General features: G+C 40.9%; 2 protein-coding genes and 1 pseudogene across 2 annotated transcripts; 1 reads left to right on the top strand and 2 right to left on the bottom strand.

Annotated features, from left to right (window-relative positions):
* Positions 1 to 3,722: 3,722 nt before the first annotated feature.
* Positions 3,723 to 7,563, bottom strand: LOC148550013 (uncharacterized). Its single transcript, XM_088495901.1, has 6 exons — positions 7,054 to 7,563; positions 6,717 to 7,011; positions 5,535 to 6,592; positions 4,573 to 5,466; positions 4,264 to 4,494; positions 3,723 to 4,193 (listed from the first exon to the last, which is right to left on the bottom strand). The coding sequence occupies exons 1-6, from the start codon at positions 7,561 to 7,563 to the stop codon at positions 3,723 to 3,725; spliced, it is 3,459 nt and encodes a 1,152-aa protein (XP_088352027.1).
* A 1,054-nt stretch (positions 7,564 to 8,617) lies between these two features.
* LOC110266121 (uncharacterized) lies at positions 8,618 to 19,448 on the top strand (annotated as a pseudogene).
* Positions 19,449 to 20,236: 788 nt separating this feature from the next.
* Positions 20,237 to 23,245, bottom strand: LOC107611714 (flotillin-like protein 4). Its single transcript, XM_088496677.1, has 4 exons — positions 22,791 to 23,245; positions 21,993 to 22,288; positions 21,645 to 21,893; positions 20,237 to 21,187 (listed from the first exon to the last, which is right to left on the bottom strand). Exons 1-4 carry the CDS (start codon positions 22,834 to 22,836, stop codon positions 20,669 to 20,671), a joined length of 1,110 nt encoding a protein of 369 aa, XP_088352803.1. The 5' UTR covers positions 22,837 to 23,245; the 3' UTR covers positions 20,237 to 20,668.
* Between the last annotated feature and the right edge of the window lie 1,765 nt (positions 23,246 to 25,010).

Genomic DNA, 25,010 nt, shown 5'->3' with positions numbered 1-25,010 from the left:
GAGATTATATAAAACTATTTATAGAATTGGCGTGTCATATCTTTTAGAGTGTTTTCGATTTATTTTTTTATTCATTAAATATAATTTGTTATGATGAATTAATTATATGGATTAATTAAGTTGATTAGATATTTAAATGTGACATAATTTATTAAAATTTATTATAATTTATATTAATTTATTTTGGTATTATTTCATTCTTAATTTATTTCTTTTAATGTTTTGATAGTATTTTTTTTATTTATTTTTTAATTTATTAAACCAAATAAATTATATTAATTATGTGTATTAATTAATTAATTTAATTAATTTATTATTAGTCTTTAAAATCAAAATCTATGAATAATTATAAAATAGGCAATTGAAATATTTTCATCTAATAATTAAATAAAATCAAATATATTGAGCAAGGTTTGGTTCCAGTCATTAGACTGCTTTAGTTATTGGTTTACTGGATCAATCGAAATAACTATTTTATAATAAAATAATAATTAAAATATAAATAAACACATAAAAGTATAATTATAGTCTAATATAAACTTTAAAATATTATCCAAATTAAAAATACATCAATCACAATATTAGATAAAAACTGATTATGCCAATGTATAGCACTATATTAAAACTGATTAATTAGATTATATTTGTTTCCAATGAGGTGGTCGAGTTTTTAGACCTAATCATAGTTGGAGTTGAGAAAGGTCAGAAAAATACTAATACTTTATTTTTAATATCCAATAATAATAAATATAAAAATTAAAACTAATATATTTTGTACAAAATAATGAAACGTATATTATACTCAAAGTATATTCAATTCGTATCAGTTGTCATTATTTATTGATTACGTTGACAAATTTAGTTATTAAAAAAAATTTAAATTAAAACACACTATTATTCCATGTTTTCATTTTTATTTTATTATCATAAAAAGTCATATATACTAGAAGAGAACCTCATCTTTTAATTAATGGTTCTTCTATTCAGTAGTTTCTATAAAGAAAATATGGATGATTTTGTTCTTTTAGTTCTTTTAGTTCTTTGGTGTGTACAGAAGACACATAATAATATTATATTTGGCAAAAATATATGAAATTTTGAAAGGTTTAAGCAATGGTTTGGCTCTTAGCGTATTCGTAAATAAAGTGTAGAATGAATAAAAATATGGCTAATAAAAGAATAAAGGGTTAAAGCTTCCTCAATACTAAAAGTCATAGTATATCATGGGTGTTCTATACTTTTTTTGAATTTGATTGTTTCTTTATTATTGTATGTTAATCTATTTAATTTGTGTTAAAGGGACTTATGATGATGATTTTATTGTGTTAGTGTAAGAAGTAAGTGTTATATTTATTTTGTATGCTCTTAAACTTTATATGTCCCTGATATATATTTATGGTTGAGTAATTATTAAAAAAATTCATTTAATATCTATTTTATATTTTATTTAAATGATAATAGTGAATAAATATTTTTTTCGCCTTTTTTTTCAAAGTAAATGATGCAATTTAAAAAAAAAATTTAATAATTGTAAAATTAGAATATCTATTTTATTTAAATGATAAATATTTTGTCATTAGATCTGTTATAAAAGATACTTATAAGAATATTATGTTGTATTATATAATTTAGTTATATTTTTTTATTTTTAATTTAGATTATTTAGAATCACGTATTTTTGAAAAGTGTTATTCAATTTTTTTTTAAATTATTAAATCAAATCAATTACAACTAATTAATTCATTTGATTAAATTAAATATCTTATAATTTAATATAATTTAATTTATATAGATACACAACTTTTATTATTTATGTAATAAATTCTAGAGATAGTTTTTGTAATTTATAATTTATTTTTTTATTTGCATATTATACTTTAATAATAATTTTTTTTATTTGGGAATGGATTATATATTTTTTACTAATATATATTATATTATATTATATATAATGAATATGTAACTTTATAATTTTAGACTATTATATAAACACTAATTAATATGATCTTATTTCTATTATTTGAGTATTAATACACTACAATATGATCTTATGAATTTTTTTATTGCATAATTTACTTCGATAAAAAATAATAGAATTTGATTTATGAAAATTTAAACTTGAACACTTATTATGGTTAAGCTGAAATTTTAATTTATTTTATTATATTATATAAATATTAAATTCTTTAATTAAACATTTATTTAGTTATGATATAATATTATATATAACTTTATATCAGCAATTAAATTTCAGTTGTTACATAAATGTTATATTTTTGGTAATTGTATATTTTTTTTGTATTTTGAAAATTATTATACATTTTTAGGATCATTTAATTATATTTTTTTAAAGAGTAAATTACCAATTATGCCCCCGAATTTGTAAAACGCTGACAAAAATAACCCTAATATTTGATAACGACAATAATACCCTCCAAAAATTTTAAAACGGTACAAATCTGACCACCCGTGAGGAGAACCCTTCTCCGTTGAACGGCGCTTGGTGATGTGGCAAACGGAAGTCCAACGTGGCCTCCCTATTAGGCTTCACTCCCTTTACTCCCTTATTTAGAAATCAGAATGAACATTTTCCCCAAATTGAGCATAAAGCAAAACCCTAACCATTGCCATGCATGCTGGAAGCTCAGTCATGTCCAGTTATAATCGAAGGACACAGTATATGGAAAATAGTGGATCTGAAGGGCTCGAAGAACATGTGAGCAAGCCATATGATGGCACATGCTTCTGTCGTCTTCAGGTGGTGGCGTTGAAGTCGAAGACGAGGAAAAACCCAGGTAGATGGTTCTTCAGGTGTCCTCTGTGGAAGGTAAGTATGAATTTTGTGCTTCATTTGTTCCCCCCGTCGACAACTGAGCTTGATGAATGGTTATTGTGTTGGGCAGACGAAGAACAGTGGGTGCTGTTATTTTCAATGGATGGACGAAACGGGTGAGGAATCTGCTGGGGTGGAGGAATGCTGTAAGAATGGCACAGTAGGATGCAATGCATGTGGAGTATTGGAAGGGAGATTTACCAGTGTTGAGAGTGAGACGACACAGAGAGATCGAAAGATGTTGATAGAGCAGATGAAGAGAGTTGAATTGCTTCTGTGTTTTGTACTGGGTGGACTTGTACTGAGTTTGAGTTTGAGTTTGATGTGTTTGGTTAGATAGGATAACGAATGCATGCAGGACAGGGTTTATTGATGACTGTTATGTGTTATTGTTGCATACTATTTATGTTGACATTGCTGTGGTTATTTTGCTTACTTGTTAATGAATTGAACCTGTGACTAGAATTTTATTGCATCACCAAGAAAATCATGAATGGAGTGAAGTGCAACTAACCAAAAAGGCAACTCAGACATGTTAAATAAGTTCAAATAGACCTAAGAAATCAAAATTGGTAAAAGGACAAGATAAAAACCGAGACAACTGATCTGCATAACATCAAGCATTAGCACAAACTGTTCCAACCAAAATACTCTATACATGCTAATCAGTCTTCATAGCTGATACCAAAATAAACAAAGAGTCCAACAAAGGGCAATAACCCATACTAAATATCAACATACATTCCCAAAAACTGGATAAAGTTATAACTAAATACCAAACATACTAAATATCAACATACAACCCAAAATACTCAAGTTGTCCAACAAAGGGGAACTACAGATCAAGTTATAACCCAAAAGATGAAGTAATTATATAGCAAAGTCTCCTTCAAGCTGACTGATTTGGCATAAACCTTGAGAACCTAGAGGTGGTTGCCTTAGATGCTCCATTCATGGTTTCATTTGACACAAGTGGAGTCATTGTGGAGGCTGGAACTCCTGAACCAGTAGCAGCATTTGCAGATGGTGCGACGGGCCTTATTTGTGGGGGCCTAAATGGTGGGTTGGGCCTTGGAGTGGCTTGTGGGCCTGGAGCTGTGGGCCTAACATGGTGTTGGGCTGCTGTAGCTGTAGCTGTGGGCCTGAGATCTGGTTGGGCTAAGGGGGTTCTCCTGATAGGCATCTTGACCCTGATTGTTTCCCTGCTAGTAGATGCTGCACCAGCCGCAGCAGTGTTGGAGGGAGTTTGAAGAGTTGTTGCAGCAGCCTTGGTAGATCTTGCTGCTCTCCTTGCAAGGTTAGATCTAGTAGCTCTCCTTCCTTCACGATGACTAGTTGAACCGGAGGTGTTCATGTTTGACTACAGTAAATTAAATTTAAGTACTAGATCTGAAGTTAGTGTAAAGAGCAATTATTGAAGAATGTGCTACCTCTTCATCAGCTTCAGAGTGTGGATGGCCCTGTGTGAGCTCCTCTTCGACTGCATCCATGGTTTCCTCCCAATACATCTCCTGCTCTGAATCTGACATGTCTTGTAAGCCCCTGGGTGGAACAACTCCTCCTGTTGCTGGCTGACCTGATTGAGGTGCTTCTTGTGCATCTGCATCTGCCCCAGCTGCAACATGATTCTTATCAGGGCAGGTCCTGGAATTGTGTCCCACCTACAAAAAACAACATCAGATCAACTTGAAGAGAACAGATAACAACAACAGTTGTGTAAGAAATGAGTTTTTATTTACCTTTCTACAATATTTACAACTTGTTTTTCCATAACTCCTCTTGAGTTTGTACTGGCTCCCACTCTGACTCTCTGATTCATGTCGTGCTCTCTTCTTGGTAGGCCTTCCTATTGGTCTCTTATAAGGTGGAGGGAGACACGGGAGGCCCTCTGCATCAGCCCAGTATTCTTGACTAGGGACAGTGTTGATGTGAAATTGATATGTTCTGTTGTACGCTTCCATGGTCAGCCAATGGTGGGCATACTCATCTGGACGTTGATTTTTTCTTTGAATTGCAGCAACTCCATGACAGCACGGCAGACCTGTGAGTTGCCACTTTCTACAAGTGCAAGTCCTGTCTTGAGTGTTGACCCGAACTGTTCGACCATGCCTTCTGACTTCAAAGACATTGTGGTCATCGTCTCCCACCCATTGAGCCTCCCAGTAATTTCCTTCCTTCTTTTCCTTCTCCAATCTGCTCATTTGGATAGGAGCCAGTTTCCCCGTGTAGGCCATGAGTGCATCTTTATGCGTTGCCATCATCTTCATAAGGTAATATCTAATTTCCTCTAGCATGGTAATGATGCTCTTGCCTCTTAGCCCCACCATGGTTGCATTAAGTGACTCAGCATTGTTATTGGTTATGTTATCCACTTTAGGCCAAGTTGAGAATCTTGATCTTGACCAAGTTTCTTGCTCATACTTAGAAAGATATTCCCAGGCAGAAGTATTAATTTTCTTGATAGCATCCATACCTTCATTAAACTCCTGATCAGTCAATGCCCTTGCACATTGAAATAGCAACTGCTTGAGTTCTAAGTCCTTCCAGCGCTTGTTGAAATTCCTCCACATATGCATAGTACAAAATCTGTGATTAACCCCCGGCATAACTTCTTGTAGAGCAGGAATTAGGCCCTGTCAAGAACTAAGTTAGTCAGCATATAGTATTAAATAACTTAACACACAAGTTACAGACAAGATACCTTCTGTTTGTCAGACATAAAGTGCCAATCAAATTGCCTGTGATCCCCGATATCTTCCAACAAATACTCCAGGAATTCTTTCCAATTATTCTTTGTTTCTGCATTAACTACTCCATATGCAACTGGGAATAGATGATTGTTTGCATCTTGAGCCACGGCTGTCAGCAGCTGCCCCCCAAAATAACCCTTCAAAAATGCTCCATCAAGGCATAAAAAAGGCATACATCCTTGCTTGAATCCTCGTTTGCAGGCATCTAGACATATGTAAAGACTTCTGAACTTAGGCAACCCTTCTTGTTGTGGGGTTGTGCTCATACGGCAGGTGGATCCTGGATTGGCCTTACGGAGCTCATTCAAGTAAGTCCTTAACTTCAAATATTGTTCCCTTTCTGTGCCCTCAATGACATCCTTAGCCTTCTCCATTGCCCTAAACATCATCCTCTCTCCGACACATATATCAAACTCAACCTTGAACATATCACGAGCCTCTCTATGAGACAAATTAGGACAGACTCTAATCTTGCTAATCAACTCCTCGGACACCCATTTACACGTCACTGACCTGCTTTTGTTACTCCTTGGACATGTATGCTCATCGACCAATGTTTTGATTTGGTAACTCGGGGGCTGGTTTCTCCTTGCACAGTAAACTTCCCATGGACAAGTTTCATTGTAACATATTACCCTGCACCTGTGTGGTTCAACCTTGAGAAAAAAGGCCTCTCTGCCCAGCTGAATACTGTACTTCCTGACTGCATCCTTAAACTGCTGCATCGTGCCAAACTCCATTCCTAATTCCAGTCTAATTTTACCAAATTTCGTATCTGGATTATACTGAGGGAATACCGGGTTTTCATCCTCAGAATCAGAACCAGGTGGGGTGTGCAGCTCTTCAGAATGATACTGATACTCAGTGGGTTCTTCATCCTGGTCATGAGGGTTAGGAACAACCACCCTTGGAGCCTGATTCTCTTCCCTAGGTGGAAGAATCTTCTGTCCAGATGGACGGGGTCTTTGATGATACCTCCGGCCTTGAACCCCACAACCTGCATCGTCATCTAATTTTACAACATAAAGCATTCATATGATTAATTTTTTAATTAGCAAACATCTTATGACAGGTAAAACACAGTCCCAACAATATTCAATATTTCAACTAGGATCTACAATTCATGTACTTACCAGCATGTGCATCACTATTGTTTTGTGGTACAGGTTGAGCTCTACCAGATGGTTGGGGCCTCGCATGTTTCTTCCTGGGTTTTCTTCCCCTGCCTTGGGCTTCTTCAGGATTAGATTGACCCGCCTGGTCTTCAACATGTGTCTGATGGTTGTCTCCTATGTTGGGGGCCTCGTTTTCCATTGTTCCAGCCTGAGTTTCATTACAAACCTTTTCAGTAGCAGCCTCATCTGGCAACGCAGAATCATACCCCCCTTTGTTCAGCATTGTTTCGTCCTCTTCTTGCTCTTCTTCCTCCTGATGTGGGGGATCATCATCCTCTTCTTGCTCTTGTTCCACCTCTTGTGGGGGATCAGCTTGATGATTTGATTGATTTTCTGAAGGATCTCCCTCTACTTCTGTATTTTCATATCCTTCATCCTGTTCATTTTCTTCGGCTTCCTGCTGATGAATTTGCTGATCCACTAAATCAAGAGTCTCAACTTCTTCGTTACCAATAAGCTCAGCCTCATCAACATACTCTGGCTCCGCATCAACTGGATGCTCAAAATACAAGTGGACCCTGTTTTCATTCCTCAATGCAGCTTCACACAACTTAACCACATCGGCATCCCTCCTGAGCACCCGTAACCCGTTACCTAAATCCTTCCCGGGCTCCAACCAATAAACTTCAGTATACCTAGTATACCCTAAATCTAGAAACAAGCCTTCCACAAGGAATAGGTTGCATGTATCAACGTGCACCCTGTCGATGATACTCACTGTACCACCATTATACTTCAGCACACCATCCGCATCTTTCTCTAACCAACCCCGATGGTGATAAACAAATGTGATATGTGTAGCCATCTGACAAAAGTCATCATAAAAGTTATAATGAGCTAACACAACACATCAAACTACCATCATCATACCTCCATATTCAAACCCCAACTGGCTGATAATAACAACAACAAAAACATAAAATGCTTACCAAAATTTTCGTTCTTCCACAACGATTTCTTCACTCCGAATCAACGCCAAACGTGTCACTGCATATGACGTTACGAAATCCAAGAGACGGATATAAAGCGACAGCAGACGAACACAGACAGAGACCACCACCAAGAAACTCTTCAGTTTCGCGCGTCCAACTTCGTCTAAGTTACATATGGTCTTTCACTAAAGGGTTAATCTAGTAATTTCATTTGAATTGTCCAATTAGGGTTTCAAAAATTAGGGATTTAGGAACAAAACGGATAGTGAAGCCTAATAGGGAGGCCACGTTGGACTTCCGTTTGCCACATCACCAAGCGCCGTTCAACGGAGAAGGGTTCTCCTCACGGGTGGTCAGATTTGTACCGTTTTAAAATTTTTGGAGGGTATTATTGTCGTTATCAAATATTAGGGTTATTTTTGTCAGCGTTTTACAAATTCGGGGGCATAATTGGTAATTTACTCTTTTTTAAAAAGAATTGCTATTATGAGAGAGCAACTAATATTTGTGATGTTCTAAAATTGAAAAAATAAAAAATTGCTATTTAATATTCTGAGAATTGCTATTATGAGAGAGCAACTAATATTTTTTTAAAAGAATTGCTATTTATTCTTTTACAAAACTCCTATATTTTTTTCACTATCTCCAATTTCATTAGCACATACAAAATTCTCACATTTATGTTCAACTCTTTGCGCAATTTAGAGAAGGAGCAGAGGAAAAAATACTGGTACAAGTAAAAAATATGAGTGTCTTCTTCTATTGAGTTGTAGCTATTTTTTCTTTGTTGGGGTTCTATAATTTCTCTCAATTTCTGGCTATGGAATGAAGGAGAGATGATGAAAAAAAAATAATTTTAATTTTAATTTTAAAATATTAATCAAATATCCACCTAATCAAAAATTTCTGGTTATTGATCAAAATGCAATGAAGTATCCTTGTTACCTTGTACATATTGAACTTTCTTATGTAATAGAGAGTGGTATTTCTAGTTTATGCAGGGCATCAACTTCTATTCTATCTTATGAAGTTAGCGTGATACCAAGATTCGATTCCCCAGCTATTTGTTGGAAAGGATTATCAGATCCGATCTTCCTGTGAACCTTTGAGCTTTGGCTTACAGAGCTGAAAGGGATTTTATGCAGAGTCAGAAGCTTTCACTCCAAGAAACTTCTATTGCTATTAATGGTTCATTCATAAAAAAGATAAATGGTACTTTCCAATGAGGTGGCCGGAAACTGGGGCATATTTGGAAAAGTTTGCAGGCTCGATAGGCCTCATGGTGGACGAAGTTCATCTCCGCAGATTTGATGGCCTTCTGGTAAGTGGTAACCAATCTTTATGAAGTTATTATAAAACAATGACTTGTGCTTCAAGTAACTAATAAAGTGTTTTGATGCGAAGGAAAATGGAGGCGTCCATCGCTGTGTAATTGCAAGCATTACGGTTAAAGCTCCTGTTTGTGAAGTATGGAATGTTCTCACTGCCTATGAGAAACTGAGTGAGTCATCTATTCTTTTTCATGTACCGAAAACCACACATCGAAAATTTTATTGAAAATATTCTAGATGAATTGCTATACTCGATCAAATTGATTCAATGTAATTTGTTGCAGGATCATTCCAAATTTAGCAATCAGTAAGATTTTATCGCGATATAACAATAAAATCCGCATTCTTCAGGTATGGAATCATATTTAGCCATCTCTTGAACAAGTTTAGGCATGAATTATGTTTTGTTTAAACACAACACGATTGATGTAACTTACATAGTTTAATTGACATGCAGGAAGGGTGTAAAGGCCTTCTTTATATGGTGCTTCATGCTCGAGTCATATTAGATTTGTGTGAAAATTCAGAGCAAGAGATAGGTTTTGAACAGGTTGAAGGGGATTTTGATTCGTTTCAAGGAAAATGGATTTTTGAACAACTAGGAAATCATCACACATTTGCTGAAGTACTCTGTGGATATAAAAATGCACAAAGATACTTTCCTTTCGGAGGCTATCATGGAGGAGGTTTGTCTATTAGATGGTTCAACCATACTGTCAAAAATTGATCTCCAAGCAACAAAAATATATTGATATAGTAATTGTTTTAATTGCTGAAAACCTTTTGGTTCTTTTGCTTATTTCATTTCAGGTCATTTTTGAAGATCTACCATCCAATTTGTCAGCAATAAGAGACTATGTTGAGAACAGAAATGGATTAAAAACTTCAGAAGCTAGTGGGAAGAATACAAATTCAAGGCAACAAATTGCTTCGTCTGGTTTTGAAAAGGAGGAAGACAATGTTCAAAGTTCATGTCAGCAAAGGCCGAAAGTTCCAGGCTTACAAAGGGATATCGAAATACTGAAATCCGAACTTGTGAAGTTCATTGCAGCACATGGACAAGAAGGGCTTATGCCAATGAGGAAGCATCTTCGTTTACACGGAAGAGTTGCTATTGAGAAGGCTATCACTCGCATGGGTGGATTCAGAAAGATTGCAACCATCATGAATCTTTCCTTGGCTTACAAACAACGAAAACCAAAGGGTTACTGGGACAAACTTGAAAATTTGCAGGATGAGGTGGGTTGCAAAATCTTCATTTCCTTCCTTATTCTATGCAAATAAGTCCCTAAAAGATGTTTTAGTAGTCATTGATTCATATGCAGTACATTATTGTTTTTGCATCTTAGATCATAATGAAACTCATTTGTTCACGCAGATAAGTCGATTTCAAAGGAATTGGGGAATGGATCCTTCATTTATGCCTAGCAGAAAGTCATTTGAACGTGCAGGTAGGTTTGAGATATCCTGCTCTCGACTTTGATTTCGCTGCTTACAATAAACTATAGATTTACATGGATTCCTTCAACTCTATTGAGGAAGAAAAACATGTGGAAATATCACATAAACTTATCATGTGTTGATTTTTTCACTATTGATATTGAGTATGGGATCCACAAAAACATCATATAAGGTGTGTTACGGCCAGGCCCAAACCACTAGCAGGCCGGCCCGACCCGAGCACCACCCGACCCGAACGGTCAGGTGCAAGGGGGTCAGTCGCCGACCCGGACACGCGTCCCTGACAGCTACGCTACAGCTGTGAGAAGGAAGCATCAAGGAAGGTGAGCCTGTCCTTGATGGGCCCACCTCTGACACGGTATATATGGGGAAGGTCCTACCCTTCTCCCAAGGTACGTCACATACCACCATCTTTTTTTCACCTGCATTCATTGCTGACTAGAGCGTCAGAGTGTCTTTGCAGGTGACACCCCCTCACACGAAGTGCTCGGAACATCGTCCATTCCTTCCCGGCAACTTACGACCAGGCGAGCCCCCATCTCATCATCAACCAGGATATTAATCCGCTTTCCTGATCACCCTCGCGGGACCTGCGATACGGTGGTTTAATAGCCTCCCGCAGGGCTCAGTGGCCAAGTTCTCGGATATAAGCCATGCCTTCTTAGCCCAATTCACCACCAGAATAGCCAAGGCAAAGCACCCAATCAATCTGCTTGGAGTGACGCAGAGGTCCGGAGAACCGACAAGGAAATATCTAGATCGTTTCAACGACGAGTGCCTGGAGATCGATGGGCTGACCGACTCGGTTGCCAGCCTATGCCTGACGAACGGACTCCTAAACGAGGACTTCAGAAAGCACCTCACGACGAAGCCGGTGTGGACAATGCAGGAGATCCAATGCGTAGCCAGAGAATACATCAATGATGAAGAAGTAAGCCAGGTCGTGGCTGCCAATAAACGGCAGCCCTCCTACAGTCAAAACCGGCACCACGAAAGCGGAGAAAGGCAGAAGAAACACGCCAGAGACGGCGGTTCGAGTAAGATTCCCAGGCCGTTCCCCCGCGTCGGGAAGTTCACTAATTACACTCCCCTCACCGCGCCGATTATGGAAGTTTACCAACAAATAGCCGAGAAGGGGATCTTGTCAAAGCTCCGACCTCTGAAGGAACGAACAGGGGGGAGCATGAGCCTTTACTGTGATTACCACAAGGGTTACGGACACAAGACACAGGACTGCTTCGACCTGAAATACGCACTGGAGCAAGCGATCAGGGATGGAAAGCTAGCTGAGTTCTCCTATCTCATTAGGGAGCCAAGGAGACGGAATCGCGATCATGAGGGCAAAGACAAGACCCGAGCAGCAAAGCGACGCTAAGAGCCAGAGGACAATGACCATGGCCTTACCATAGTGAATGTAGTAACAGCAAGGAACGCGGCGCCTAGGTCGAAATCGGCACATAAAAAAGACGCCAAAGTCCTGGCGGTTTCCACATCCTCTGCGCGAGGCCCCAAAAAACTTCCATCCATTTCATTTGGTCCGGAGGACCAATGGTTTGACGAGGTCGCGGAAAGCCCCCCATGGTCATTACGGCCAGGGTGGGAACTGGCCTAGTTAGGCGGATCCTTGTAGACACGGGGGCAGACTCGAACATCATGTTCCGCAATGTGTTCGACGCCTTAGGCCTAAAGGATGCCGACTTAAAGACTCACCAGCACGGCGTAGTAGGGCTCGGCGACCACTTCATCAAGCCAGACGGGATAATCTCCCTGCCGACCTCCATAGGAGAAGGCCAAGGGAGAAGAACAGTAATGGCAGAGTTCGTGATCCTACGAGACTCCACGGCCTACAATATCATCCTAGGGAGGAAGACCATCAACGACCTGGGAGCAGTCATCAGCACAAGGATGCTGATAATGAAGTTCATAACCGAAGAAGGGTCAGTAGGGTTTGTAAGGGGAGACCTGGAAACGGCAGTCGCTTGCAACAACGCCAGTCTCTCGCTGAGAAAGAAATCCAAAGAAGCATCAGGAGTGTTCCTTGCCGACTTGGATGCCAGAGTCACCGACAAGCCGAGACCCGAACCAGAAGGGAACCTGGAAAAGTTTAGAGTCGGCGACACGGAGGAGAAGTTCACCTTCGTGAATAGAAACCTTCCTCATGAGCTGAAAGAACCTCTGATGGAAATGATTAGGGCCAATGGTGACCTATTTGCCTGGACACCAGCCGACATGCTAGGGATAGATCCCCAACTCATGTCGCACCACTTGGCCCTTAAGCCAGAAGCCGTGCCGGTGGCCCAAAGGAGGAGGAAGATGTCACAGAAAAGGGCGGAAGAGGTGGCCAAGCAAACGGCCAGCCTCCTCGAGGCAGAATTTATCCGGGAACTTGACTATTCGACCTGGCTGTCGAACGTGGTCCTAGTAAAAAAGCACAGTGGAAAATGGAGGATGTGCGTGAATTATTCTGACCTCAACAAAGCATGCCCCAAGGATTGCTACCCCCTACCCAACGTTGATGCACTCGTCGACGCGGCGGCGAGGTACCGGTATCTGAGCTTCATGGATGCCTATTCCGGCTACAATCAAATACCGATGCACCGGCCAGACGAAGAAAAAATGATGTTCATAACACCAGGAGGAATCTATTGCTACAAGGTAATGCCCTTTGGCCTAAAGAACGCGGGGCCACGTACCAAAGGCTGATGAACAAGATATTCAGCGACATCATTGGCAAAACGGTAGAAGTCTACGTGGACGACATCCTTGCCAAGACTACCCGACCTGAAGACCTTCTAAGCGACCTGGGAAACGTGTTCGCGGCCCTCCGACGACACGGCATGAGGCTCAACCCTCTCAAATGTGCCTTTGCCATGGAGGCCGAGAAGTTCCTGGGATTCATGATAACCTAAAGAGGGGTGGAAGCCAATCCTGAAAAATGCCAAGCAATACTCCAAATGAAGAGCCCAGGCTGCGTCAAAGACATCCAGAGACTGGCGGGAAGGCTCACCGCCCTATCTCGTTTCCTGGGAGCGTCGGCAGCAAATGCCTTACCTTTCTTCAACCTAATGAGAAAGGGAATAGAATTTGAATGGACCCCGGCATGCGAAGAAGCGTTCGACCACTTCAAAGAGATCCTTGCAACACCGCCTGTACTCGGTAAGCCCGTGGTCAGAGAACCGCTCTACCTATACCTGGCTATAACGGAGGAAGCGCTGGCGGCGGTCTTGGTACGAGAAGAGGGGAAAGTTCAACAACCGATCTACTTTGTGAGCAGGTCGCTGCAGGGAGCAGAACTCAAGTACAGTAAGTTGGAGAAACTGGCACTAGCGCTCCTGACCTCTTCCCGCAGACTACGACAATACTTCCAAGGTTATCAAGTAGTCGTGAGAACGGACCAGGGAATTCGTCAGGTGCTCCAGAAACCCGACCTGGCAGGAAGGATGATGACCTGGGCCATCGAGCTATCCTAGTACGATTTAAGGTATGAGCCCCGACATGCAATTAAGGCGCAAGTAATGACAGACTTCCTGGTGGAGGTAATCGGAGACCCAACCGAGGACACGGGCACACGGTGGAAGCTCCATGTAGACGGAGCCTCCAACCAGACGTCCAGGGGCGCCAGGATCATCTTGGAAAGCCCAGCCGGGGTCATCTACGAACATTCGGTCAAGTTCGAGTTCCCCGTATCAAACAACCAAGCAGAATATGAAGCACTTCTGGGTGGCTTGATCTTAGCCAGGGAAGTCGGGGCCACGAGGCTAGAAGTAAGCAGTGACTCGCAGATCGTCACGTCGCAAGTAAATGGAAGCTACCAAGCCAGAGACTCGCTACTACAGAAGTACCTGGAGATGGTCAAAGAACTGAGTAAACAGTTTGAAGAGGTCACGGTCCAACACGTTCCAAGGGAGAGGAACACACGGGCATACCTCCTATCCAAGCTAGTGAGTACGAAACCTGGAACCGGCAACTGATCCCTCATTCAAGGCATCTCAAAAGAACCTGAAGTTGCCCTCTACCTGACCAGAATAAGCCCCTCCTGGATGGACTCCATCACTGATTTTTTGCAGAACGGCAAACTCCCCGTAGGTGAGAAGGAAGCTAAAGCGTTGAGAAGCGAGGCTGCCAAATACACAGACATACAAGGCCAATTGTTCAAAAAGGGACTCAGCCAACCCTTCCTGAAGTGCCTGCACCCCGACCAGACGGACTACGTGCTCAGAGAAGTCCACGAGGGATGCTGTGGTCACCACATCGGGGGCAAATCCCTAGCAAGGAGCTCATTCGAGCTGGATACTACTGGCCGTCAATAATGGAGGACTCCAAGGAGTTCGTGAGAAAATGCGTTAAGTGCCAAGAGAACGCTAACTTCCACAGAGCACCGGCCACCGAACTGAGCTTGATGACGTCCTCCCGGCCCTTTGCACAATGGGGAGTCGACCTCTTAGGACCTTTCCCAGTTGGCCCAGGTCAAGTCAAATATCTCATAGTCGCTGTCGACTATTACACCAAATGGATAGAGGCCGAGCCACTAGCCATTATTTCCTCGTCCAATTGTAGAAAGTTCATGTGGAGGCAGGTGATAACTCGGTTCGGCATCCTGGAGGTCGTCATCTCAGACAACGGGACGCAATTTACCGATAAGAAGTTCGTAGAATTCCTCGCCGGCTTGGGCATCAAACAGAAATTCTCTTCGGTAGAACACCCCCAGGCAAACGGACAAGTTGAGTCCGCAAACAAGGTCATCTTGCTGTGCCTCAAAAAGCGGCTAGATAACAAGAAAGGAGCATGGGCTGACGAGCTTGCCTCAGTCCTCTGGTCCTACCGCCTAACATACGGGGTAGACGCAATGATACCCGTAGAAATCGGCGAACCGAGCCCACGGTTACTTCTCAAGGGGGTGGAAGAAGTTGTAGAGAAGGACCTAGTAGATGAGATCAGAGAGAAGGCCCACCTGTCAAAAGTAGCACTAAAGCAAAGAATCGCCCTGCGATACAACACCAAAGTTCTCAAGAGGGATTTCGAGCAAAACGACCTCGTCGGCGCAATGACATCGGCCTACCAACCCAGGGAGAAGGGAAACTGGCGGCAAACTGGGAAGGCCCCTACAGGGTCAGAGAAGTGATTGGCAATGGCGCCTACAAATTGGAGAGGCTCGATGGAAGGGAGGTCCCGAGAACTTGGAATACGGGTAACCTGAGAAGGTTTTACCCCTAGATCAAGCAGGCCGGCCAGGCGACCTAACGAACTTAATCACTTACCTTTGTATCTACCATGGTAACAGACTTATTTAATTTCCGGTTAATGTTTACTTGTCATTTTTACCAATTTTACTCCTATTTGTTCTCTTTTCCTACTTACGCACCACGCGACAACAACTTCCACGACGCGTTAAACGGAACCACGATACGGCATCCCGGGACTGATCACCCCAGGGGCCACCTAAACCAAAGCCATTACAAACGGCTACAACGATAGCAAGAGACCACGACCTGGCTTCACCGAACTACCAACACAATGGTAAACAAACACGAGCGCAAAGCTCACACCAACAAAACGGTAACACGACAAAGCGAAAACGCTACCAGAGGCAAAGACGACGATAACAATAAGCCGACCAAGCGACTTTTAAAGTATAACAATATAAACAAAGTTCTACAACAAAAACCAAAAATCCATACAAAAACACAAGGAACAAGAGCTCATTTCTTCGGCATGTCAATAATCTTGCCATCCTTGATCGTCTTGAAAACTCCAATCGCTGATGTGTCAAAGTCGGGAGCCACGATCTTCACCTGGGCCTTAAGGGCCTCCTCAGTCATGAAGATCGCGTTCCTCCCCTGCTCCCTAGTCGCCTTATGTTTCTTCTTAAGCTCCTCAACCTCAGCTTCAGCGGCCTTAGCCGACGAAACGGCCACATCACGCTCTTCCTCCAAGGCCACCACCCGACCTTGTGTGGCATTAAGTTGGATCTCCAGAGTCATCTCCCGCTCGGTTAAACGGGAAACGGTCTCATCGGAGGTCTTCAACTTCTCATCGGCAGACGCGGCCTTCTCCTCAGCAATTTTCAGTTTCTTCCCCGTCTCAGACAATTGCTCCTGAAGAGTTTCAACTTGAGTTTTGAATTCGTTGATGGCCTGGACAGCAGACTCGAGCTTCCTGCGCAGCGACTGCATCCCCGACAACTCGAATTCAGCCTTCCGATCTATCGCGGCACCGCGGAGAAGGGTACGGTACATCCACCTCGCCTGCCCCGAAAGCTCGGTGCTAAGGAAATGATCCTCTGTGCCGGGAAGCAGCTGCGAATCTATGAAGGTCCCGGCATCAAAGTTCCGCTCCATCATGGTGAGAACCCCCTCGGGGCTGGAGGAAGCCCTCTGCCTTTTGGGGGTGGGGTTAAGCTTCAAATCGTCATCTTCTTGTTGAGCAGAGGACGAGTGCTCGGGGCCGGCCGCTTCCTCGCGAATGGGAGAAATGTGCGCCCCGTCCGAATTCTTCTCCGTCATCTCGGTATCCCGAGGAGACGGCGGCGCCTGATCCTTGTTCTCAGAATGGCCCTCCGGCTTCCCGTCAACCTTCTCATCGGCTTTCTCCTCGTCACTGTCTGCCAAGAAGGTCTTGAACAAACCCTCAAGCCCTGTCACCGAAGCAGACATCTCCACTACAACAAGCAAGTAAACAAGTCAGTCGTGAAACCGGCACAATCAAGTGAAGCAGTAGCAATGCAAAAGAACAATAAAAAACAAGGTAAAACAGCTCACAAATATAATTCCTGGCGACCTCCCGGTCACCCATCAAAAGGTGGGGGTTCACGTGATTCTTCCCAAAAACCGCCAACAGTACGTCGGCAACCTTTTTGTCCATAGCGGACAGCCCCTTATAAGACACCTTAATGAATGTGTTAGACCCTGTCCCAAAGCTCCAGTACGTCGGAATGAGGCGCTCCCCTTCTAACGACAACCAAAAGGGGTGACGACCCTTGACCGGACGCACCTTAAAGTATTTATCTTTAAACCCATGGTAAGAGTCCTCGAACAAACCAAAGATCCTCCGCCCCTGGGTAGAGCGGAAGAACATGAACCATTTTCTCGCTTTCCCCTCCTTTGAAGGGTTCGTGAGGTTGAAGAAAAAGAGGAAGACATTGAAAGACACCGGCAGCTCCAGGTATTCACACACCATCTCGAAACAGCGGATGAAAGCCCAACTGTTTGGATGCAGCTGCGACGGTGACACGGATATTCGGCCAAGGAGCTCCATTTGAAACGCGGAAAATGGAATGCGAACCCCACCTGGGTGAACATGCCTTTGTAAAACCAGATCCATTCGGAAACCCGGGGGGAGTGAAAATTAATCTCGTATAGCCGTTCACTGGGGGCAGGAACGAAGACATCGTAATTGGCTTCCTCGTCTGTCCCCCCGCACAAGTACTTGCCTTGGCGGAACTCCGTTAGCTCCTCCAGACCCATTTGATTAGGAGAGTCTTTTAAGTCGGAAACGACCCAAGCATAAGGATCGTAGCTCGCGGCGAAGGTAGAAGTCCGTGAGACGACGCGAGGCATACCTACAGTGGGGTTACCACTCGGTTAGTCTACCAGGTCGGGAGCTCGGAAAAACCCAGAAACTACACTTAACCTATCCAAATGACTAAAAGCAAGAATGGCTAAAGCACAATCCAAGTAAAGAAAGATGACACCCTAGAATGGTAACCCCCTAACGCACCTATTCAACACTAAGACCATCTAGCATACAAATCAAACAAGCAGCAAGCACAAACAGCAAACACGCAGAAAATCCAATAATTAGGATAAGAGAACCTTGAAGCAGAAAAGAGAAGGGATCGATGTTTACCTGGGTTGGTTGCGAAAACTTGAAAGAAAAAGAGATGCACAAGGATGCAGGAACAATGCTTTGGGATATTTGGGAGTGAAGAAGATGAAGATAGGAGAAGTAAGAGTGGGAGAGGAAAACAAATGCAAAACTGTTTAAAACTGCCACTCAAGAAGCGCGAAAAGCCTGGGGGAAAAATGGTCTTTGCGCACAGGATTTTCCAACCCATTATGAGCATTTAATGCTCCGCACGAGGAACGAGGCGACGAACGGTCACCTCAGCAACAAACAGACACGCGCGCAAGAGGCACGTCCCCTCCACGGGCGGCCGACCTGGCGACAACACACGGAATAAGAGATAGCGCGCCACCAACCACCTTCACGATCATTGCTGGCACGTTGGGGGCACTGTTACGGCCTGACCCAAACCACTAGCGGGCCGGCCCGACCTGAGCACCACCCGACCCGAACGGTCAGGTGCGATGGGGTCAGTCGCCAACCCGGACACGCGTCCCTGACAGCTACGCTATAGCTGTGAGAAGGAAGTATCAAGGAAGGTGGGCCTGTCCTTGATGGGCCCACCTCTAACACGGTATATATGGAGAAGGTCCTACCCTTCCTCCAAGGTACGTCACATACCACCATCCTTTTTTCACCTGCATTCATTGCTGACTAGAGCGTCGGAGTGTCTTTGCAGGTGACACCCCCCTCACACGAAGTGCTCGGAACATCGTCCATTCCTTCCCGGCAGCTTACGACTAGGCGAGCCCCCATCTCATCATCAACCAGAATATTAATCCGATCCGTCCGATACCCGACCTACCAAACAAGGTGAAAATCGACACAACCTTGAAAAATGAGTTATTTATGGAATTTGCTGCAGGTCGGTACATTATTGCTCGTGCACTGGAAAAATGGGTGGACTTCACGAGGTTTCTCGGCTTCTGTCCCTGAAAGTGAGACAACATCGAAGCCGACAGGATGACAGCCTTGTTGAGAAGGGTAAAAGAGTTGATAATGTAGAGTCATCATCAAATGTAGATGATGGTGATTTGGAAACACCATCTAAACCATGTATATATCAAGATACACATAAGTGGCTTACAAAACTAAGACAGTTGGATATAATTTGGTTTGAATAACATTATGCGAGAGTATTGGTTTATTTATAGTTCCATGATTCTACATTGTTACAGTATTTAACCCTTTATACTTTTCTGAGAGCAAGTAATAAGTAAACTCAGATCCTAAATGTGAGGGTTGGCTCCTTTGTTTTTGTTTCTTTTACATGTTCTTTTTTGTGTGTGTCAAAATTGACCCTAAATAATGGAGGATCCTTATGTTTTCTATTTGCACGAGACTTAAGAATTTCAATATTCTTGTATATAATGAAATAACCATTCTAGGAATATATTAAAATTAGTCACTAATATAAAATACATGTTGAAATATAAAATATGTATTGAAAACATGAAAAATCCATTATACATGAACACAATAAACACACCTTTGATATCACAAGGCTTACTCACCTTCCAGACAGCATTCAAAAGTTAAAATCCCTCACAATTTTGAATCTTTCTTACTGCCCAAATCTCCTTCAGTCTTTGCATTATCTGTCTAGTCTGACATCATTGAGCACACTTTATTTAGCAGGGTGTTTTCTCACATCTCAAGAGTCACGGTCTTACAATCTTTGCAACTTAGCGTCTTTGACGGATTTGGATTTATTAGAAAACTATTTTGTAAGGGTTCCAATAAATATCCATGAAGTCCCGAGGCCTAGACGTCTGAATCTAGACTACTGCCCTAAGCTAAAGGTTTTACCAGAACTTCCGTCAAGATTTCACAATCAAGAGTTATATTGCACAAGATTGTGAAATCTTGACGGAATCTCTGGTAAAACCTTAAGATTAGGGCAGTAGTCTAGATTCAAACGTCTAAGCCTCGGGAGTTCATGGATATTTATTGGAATCCTTAAAAAATTGTTTTCTGATAAATCCAAATCCGTCAAAGACGCTAGGTTGCCAAGATTGTAAGATCGTGACTCTTGAGATGTGAGAACCCCGCTAAATAAAGTATGCTCAATGATGTCAGACTAGACAGAGAATGCAAAGACCGAAGGAGATTTAGGCAGCAAGAAAGATTCAAACTGTGAGAGATTTTAACTTTTGAATGCTGTCTGGAAGATAGTAAGCCTTGTGATATCCAAATCCTGCTGAAATTTGGTCGGTTCGCCCGATTTTTTCGCCAGTTTTTTGCAGAGTGATTTTATAGGTAAATTGGACCGATTAGATAATCGATTTTCGATTAACCCGATTAAACCGATCAATCTGGTCCGATTTTCAGAACATTGATCTTTTCACTTTAGAAAAGTTTGATCCGCATTCTTTTGAGTCAAGATTCCCATCCAAGCTGGAGGCAGCATACCAGTTTGTTCTTCAACTGTCTTAAAAAAAGGTGGCAACATCTTATACACACCGGCAACCTCCTTCAAAGCACTACCGCCGTCACTGCCTTTGCCATTGCCGTTCGTCCAAATGCTGATATTCGGCTTGAGTCCACGTACTGCGTCGCCATTAATCTTAGCAATCTCTTGATACATTCCACCCTCTATCATCAAGTAGTCCCTCAGAGCTGCATAGTTTCCTCCAAGTGCTTCATGGAGTGTCTTTAGATATGCACCTTGGGCTTTCCCTGAAGCCATAAGCCCCTCTGCCTCCTTCTTCTTCGCGTATAGCTGCGCATCGGTGGCTTGTTGGCGAGCAAAAAACTCTGCCTCTGCTAATTTCTTTTGTGCTTCAGCTTCTTTCTCCTTCTTGAAAAGAACTGCTTCTGCTTCTTTTTGTTTCTTGTATAGTTCCCAGTTGGCCTCTTGTGCCTATCAAATAATTCTACTTGTTATGGATCCATAAAAAGTAAAAGTAACTAGGATTTCATTCCGCATTTATATATTGACACATCATGAGCAAACGTGTTTGAATCAACTATCTAATATCGCAAAATTTACAGAAAACAAAAAGTATCTGATAAATTCAAAATGTTATCATGCAGTTATTATTGCACAATTCAAGAATTGATGATAAGTTGCATTATTTTACTTTGTCCAATGGCCAATCTCAGAAATTCAGTGAGATTACATACTTCATGAGTAGAAATAGTATACAAGGAAGGATACTAATTAATGAGTTGTATAGTATAATAATAGATAATTAATTTTTAGTTAGTTAATATCATTAATTTTTATAGAAGGTTTAGGGTTTAGAGTTAGAATTTAAAATTTAGAAATTAAAATTTATATGAAAAATAATTTAAAAAAAAGTTGTGAAGGCACTAACCTTGGTCTCATACTCAACGCTTGCCTTGGTAAGGTAATCAGCTCTAAGTTTCTCAGTCCTGGCCTTAGCATTCATCCTCTCAACCTCCCCCTGCAGCTCTGCCTCCCTCAAAGACACTGCCTTTGTAGCCTCCATCTCTGCCAACTTCGCCACCTTCGACCACTCCGCCTTCTTCCTTGCCAGCTCTGCATTTGCCTCTGCCACCTCTGCTTCCTTCGAATTCTCAAACACCTTCACTGATGTCCTCACCTACAACACTCAAATAAACATGTTTCAAGACTATATCAGTATAAACTATGTATTTCTTTCATTAAAGAATAATGAAAATACAAAACATTATTTAATTACTTTGATCTCCTCCTTATCGCCCTCGCCTTTCTTCTGAGTGGCAATGATCTTCGTCTCAGCATCGATCTTGGCGGCATTCTGGAGCGTCTCGCCTTCCCTGAGCTTGGCACCAACCTCACCCTTCTTCTTGGCCTCAGCAACATCCACCTTGGCCTGATTTGCGGCCTCCATCTGAGTCTTCTTGCCCAAGTAAGAGAAGTACTCATGTCCCGGCACGTCCACCAGTTGCTTCACATTGGCATTGTAGATCAGCAGCCCAAACTGATTCAGTTCCATCTGAACCTTCTCGAACACACCTTCAAGCAACAGTTACATGTATGTTAGTTTCAATTAATTGATGTCTGTTATTTCTATTACTCATAATTTTTTAGAAGTTCACAATAAGGTGCAATCATAATTTTTTAGAAGTTCCAAGGTAATAGATATTGACCAAAACATCAGTTCTCTAGCATTACTTTTAAAAATCAATTCAATCGTATTTTAAATAGGTTTGCATACAACTAAGAAAAACAAAAGTTGATTGTAAAACAAGTAAAGAGGATTTATGATGCATTCTTTCTAATTGATAATACCTAATATTTTAGGACTTTTACCATTGACAACCTTTAAATAAGGCCTTTTAACCCCACTTTTTTTCTAGTATATTCATAAATCAACTGTAAGAAGTATGGTATTACGATACATTGATACATATCTAACTATCTAAGTACAATTTAAATTTAAATATATTGTTGATTTAAGAAAGTAAGTTAAAAGGCAGAGAAGAAAAAAAAAGGTGAAGTTATTGTTATTGCATACCTTGCTTGAACTCCCTGGTTCCCCTGAAGATCTCGTCCATGGTCATAGAGGCTGCGAGAACACGCGTCTCGCCCTCAATGACTCCTTGGACGAGATCATTAACGTGGTTGGAGAGCTTATCATGTGAATGAGAGGAGCTTGGCGTACTTTAGGAGACACTCGTGATCGTCGACACGTGGACCAATTGTGAACACCGAAGGAAGCTTGAAAGGGAGCTTCTCGGCACTCATGGCTTGGAGCTCGAACGTGTAGTTTACCGGAGAAAGGTCCAAGGTGGTGCATGATTGCCATGGAAACACCCATGCTTTCTTCGCAAGCTTTACGTCTTTGATCCCTGCACCTGTTATTACCAGGTATTCCGATGCATTCGCTACCTTGAACTTCATCAGTTCTGGATTTTCTGGTAATGCAGTGATCTATTACTTATGAAAGAGTATGAGGGAGATGGAAGAAGCTTAATTAAGATAGAAGAATTGGAGTGAGTGAACGAGTGATTAGATGTGTGTAGAATACAGAAGACTGTAAGCTTATATAGATGCAAAACATGAGTTATTTTGAGATTTTTTATTTAAATTTTTTTTTTCCATTTTTAGCCTATACTTAGTGACGAAGAACTGTAGAAGAGGGAAGGAACAAATGGTAACAATGTTAAAAAAAAACCTAACAACTAGCAAACGAGTAAACCTAACAATTGTGGTAAATCTTTTTTTTTTGGTTAAAGAAAAGCGTACGAGTAAATTCGTTTTTTTTTTTTTTTTGGGTTATACAACATACTCTCACACACACAAACCTAACAACTACACTAGGATTCAAACCTTGCACTCTTAACCATCTTCAACTTTTGACTATTGTCACACTAACCCTCTCGATGGATATGATCATATGAACATGGTTTCCCTGTGAAGCTTTGGAAATATTGGTAGTCTATGTAAAATTATAGATATTTTCTCGAGATCACACATCCTGCTAAGCATCAACGGAATCTTATTAGACTTTTATCCAGTTAATAGAATTTGAACTCAAAATATGGAGTATGAAGCAAACCTTAAGAAAATGTGATATTTATATGCAAACCTATTTTTATGACTTTGCCACTTTGCCTATTATCACTAGAGCAAACTTCAGAAGCAGCCATTCTTATTTATATTGATTAGTAATTTTAGTTAGTATACACATTTTATTAATGTATTTAGAACTTTTTTTTAACATAAGCTTATAATTAAAAATAAGCTAATAGCTAAATGATGATTAAAAAAAAATAATAAATTAGAATGACTTTGTAATACTAATGTTATTATTAGTATATGTATTCGTATTATATACGGAATAATATATAACAATATATAAAATATTTGATATTTAAATAATTTACTAGTTAATATAGTCAAACAATTTATTAAATAATTTAATATTTATCTTAATTAAATTAAATAAATTAAAAAATACCTTAAAAAGTATGTCACATCAATTATACTATTAATTGAGAAAATTTTATTTTAATTATATTAGGACTTTTTTATTTATATATGTACGAGAAATTCATTATTTTTCATAATGCGCATAGATTAAAACTGTGCTCAAATTGCGCATTGTCATTTCAGGTTCATCATCCATGAAATAGAATTACTCTCCATTTTATGTAAGGTGTCCACGAAATAAAGACTCCATTTCACCTTCGGCAGCCACGAATTGGAGCAACCACATTAGCCAGGGCAGACGCAAAATGAAGGCACGGCAGTTGCAAAATGGGTCGTGTCAGGACTCCCTCCAATTTGCGTAGGGCTGCACATGAATTGGATAATATCCGCATATTCGCGGTAATTATCCGCATCCGATTCGAATTTTGCGGATATTATTCGATCCACAAAGCCATTGGATCAGATTGGATCCGATCCGCATTATGGTAGGATCGGATTGCGGATTTGGCAGTGATATCCGCAGATTCGATCCGCAAATTCGCATATCCGCACATCATATATAAATAGCATAGTTTAAGAAAATAAATCCTAATGTGATATGAATTTTAATGTGTTGTTTTATGAATTTTATGATATCTTGTTTTTTATTTTTTATGTTGTACTTCGACTTAGAATAATTAAGTTTAAATCTTGTGTTATTATTTTTTTTGTTATTCAAGAGAACTTTTATTGATAATATTTTAGAATTAAATATGCTTAAACAGGTGGAAAAATGAATTTTTTTTTTTGTAAAAATAGCCAA

Source organism: Arachis ipaensis, chromosome B8, assembly GCF_059453495.1.
Source record: "Arachis ipaensis isolate K30076 ecotype BB chromosome B8, ASM5945349v1, whole genome shotgun sequence".
Lineage (NCBI taxonomy): Eukaryota > Viridiplantae > Streptophyta > Magnoliopsida > Fabales > Fabaceae > Arachis > Arachis ipaensis.
The sequence above is the reverse complement of the archived record's forward strand: the minus strand, read 5'-3'. Positions and strand labels throughout refer to the sequence as shown.